The 2,134-nt window shown below is 38.1% G+C and overlaps 1 protein-coding gene across 1 annotated transcript in view; it reads right to left on the bottom strand.

Annotated features, from left to right (window-relative positions):
- LOC107690122 (oocyte zinc finger protein XlCOF15-like) overlaps nucleotides 1-2,134 on the bottom strand; it is a 14,261-nt gene continuing 12,127 nt past the window's right edge. Inside the window, exons 2-3 of the mRNA XM_016488356.1 lie at nucleotides 502-1,420; nucleotides 1-34 (exon numbers count right to left, since the gene is read on the bottom strand). Of these exons, the coding sequence (XP_016343842.1) occupies nucleotides 1-34; nucleotides 502-1,244 (777 nt within the window). The 5' untranslated portion in view covers nucleotides 1,245-1,420. The remainder of the gene's footprint in view (nucleotides 35-501; nucleotides 1,421-2,134) is intronic.

Raw genomic sequence — 2,134 nt, 5'->3', positions numbered from 1 at the left:
TTACATTGGTGCCGTGACCCGGATGGGAGTGAGGCTTAGGGGGGAGAGTGTAACGGAGGCCAGCGAGTAGGTGCTGTGCAGGTAAACCTCACTCCCCTGATCTCAAGAGATGCGCTAGTGGCTACAATCTTTAGCCTCCTTGTTAGTGCGTCTGCCTCCCATGCTGGAGACCCGGGTTCGAAACCCACTCGGAACAAGAACGAGGTGTGGCGGTGAGGATCCGGGAGAGAGGGGTTACATACACTTTTACGGACAGATTTATCCAGCTGATATTTCACTGCTTGATGCATTATTGTGTCACATTTGGTGATGACGCGAATCAGACCTGAAAATGCTGGATCTGAAGATGATCTATTTACTGTGAATGTTTTTTGTATGGGTTTTTCTCCAGTGTGAATCCTCTCATGCAGTTTTAAACTGCTCGCTGAAGTAAAAGTCTTTTCACACTCAAAGCACATGTACTCTCTCACACCAGTATGAATTTTCTGATGTTCTTTCAAACTTTGTAGACGTGAAAAACTCTTTCCACAGAAATAACATGAATGTGGCTTCTCCTTTGTATGAACTGTCAGGTGCTGCTTCAGGTATGAAGCTCTCAAAAATGTTTTGTCACATTGATCACATGTGTATGGTTTCTCTCTAGTGTGGATGTTCATGTGTAACTTAAGGGCTGATGAGTGTGAGTAACTCTTTCCACATTGATCACAAGTGAATGGTTTCACTCCAGTATGAACTCTCATGTGTGTCTTAATGTATCCTTTTATTGTGAAACTCTTCCCGCACTGATCACATGTGTACGGTTTCTCTCCAGTGTGGATCATCTCGTGTGTTTTCAGATGTCCTGATTCTCTGAATCTCTTGTCACAGTGTGAACACTTGTAAGGTTTCTCTCCAGTGTGGATCCTCTGATGAAGTTTTAAACACTTTGCTGTAGTAAAAGTCTTCTCACAGTCAAAGCACATGTAGTCTCTCACACCAGTATGTATTTTCTGATGTATTTTCAAATGTTGTAGAAGTGAAAAACTCTTTCCACACAAATAACATGAATGTGGCTTCTCCTTTGTATGAACTCTCAGATGCTGCTTCAGGACTGAAGCCCACAAAAATGTTTTCCCGCATTGATCACATGTGTACAGTTTCTCTCTAGTGTGGATGTTCATGTGTACCTTAAGGTGTGATGATTGTGTGAAACTCTTCCCGCACTGATCACAAGTGTACAGTTTCTCTCCAGAATGAACTCTCATGTGAAGCTCAAGATGATGTTTGTATGTGAAACTCTTTCCACACTGAGTGCAGGTGAAAGATTTCTTGGCTCTTCTTTTCTTTAAATCTTTCGGTTTGGGTTTTTCTCCACTTATGACATGATTTTTCTCCTCAGATTCACTCAATTCTTCTTTCTCCTCATTATCTTCAATCAACTCTGAAACAAAAGTAAAAACAGTACATTTGTCGGTAACTCGTAAAAAAAACAGAAAAGTGAAAGGACATAATAAAGTGAAAGGACATAAAAATGAAACCTGATATAACAGCGGAAAGTAGACAACTGCATTACAAAATTATACATCCCTGAAACTTTCCATGAATGAGGTACACTGATCTACAAATTATTAGTTTTAAAATATTATAGGCACAAACCTCATGTTTCTATAGGGAGAACTAATTAGTGGTCGACCGATATTGGTTTTTTGACAGCCGAAACCGATGCCGATATCTTGGAAAGCAGGGTGGCCGGTGGCCGATATAATTGTATTTATTTTAATTAATATTTAAGAAATTTTAAATCATTTGAAAATGGATTAAAAAAAAAATTTTTAAAATAAACATACTTATACTTAAGACAAAGTATTTTTCACAAATAAATATTTAATATAAATATAATTAAAAAGGAAGTAAACTGTAACCAACAGAGCACTCAGTATTCTGGGAAGTTTGTGTGCATTGGGCATCATATTTTTTCAAATAAAGCCAAGGTAACACTCATTTTACATACAGCACACAGTGAAAATGACATGCATATGACAGTGGGCAAATGCATAAAGCGCAGCATAATTTGAAATCACGAATTTAAAGGGGTCATATGATGTTGCTAAAAATAACATTATTTTGTGTATTTGGTGTAATGAAATGTGTTTAT

Source organism: Sinocyclocheilus anshuiensis, unplaced genomic scaffold (genome assembly GCF_001515605.1).
Source record: "Sinocyclocheilus anshuiensis isolate Anshui unplaced genomic scaffold, SAMN03320099.WGS_v1.1 scaffold1649, whole genome shotgun sequence".
In the NCBI taxonomy this organism is placed as follows: Eukaryota; Metazoa; Chordata; class Actinopteri; order Cypriniformes; family Cyprinidae; genus Sinocyclocheilus; species Sinocyclocheilus anshuiensis.
This window is presented reverse-complemented; position numbering and strand designations above follow the sequence as displayed.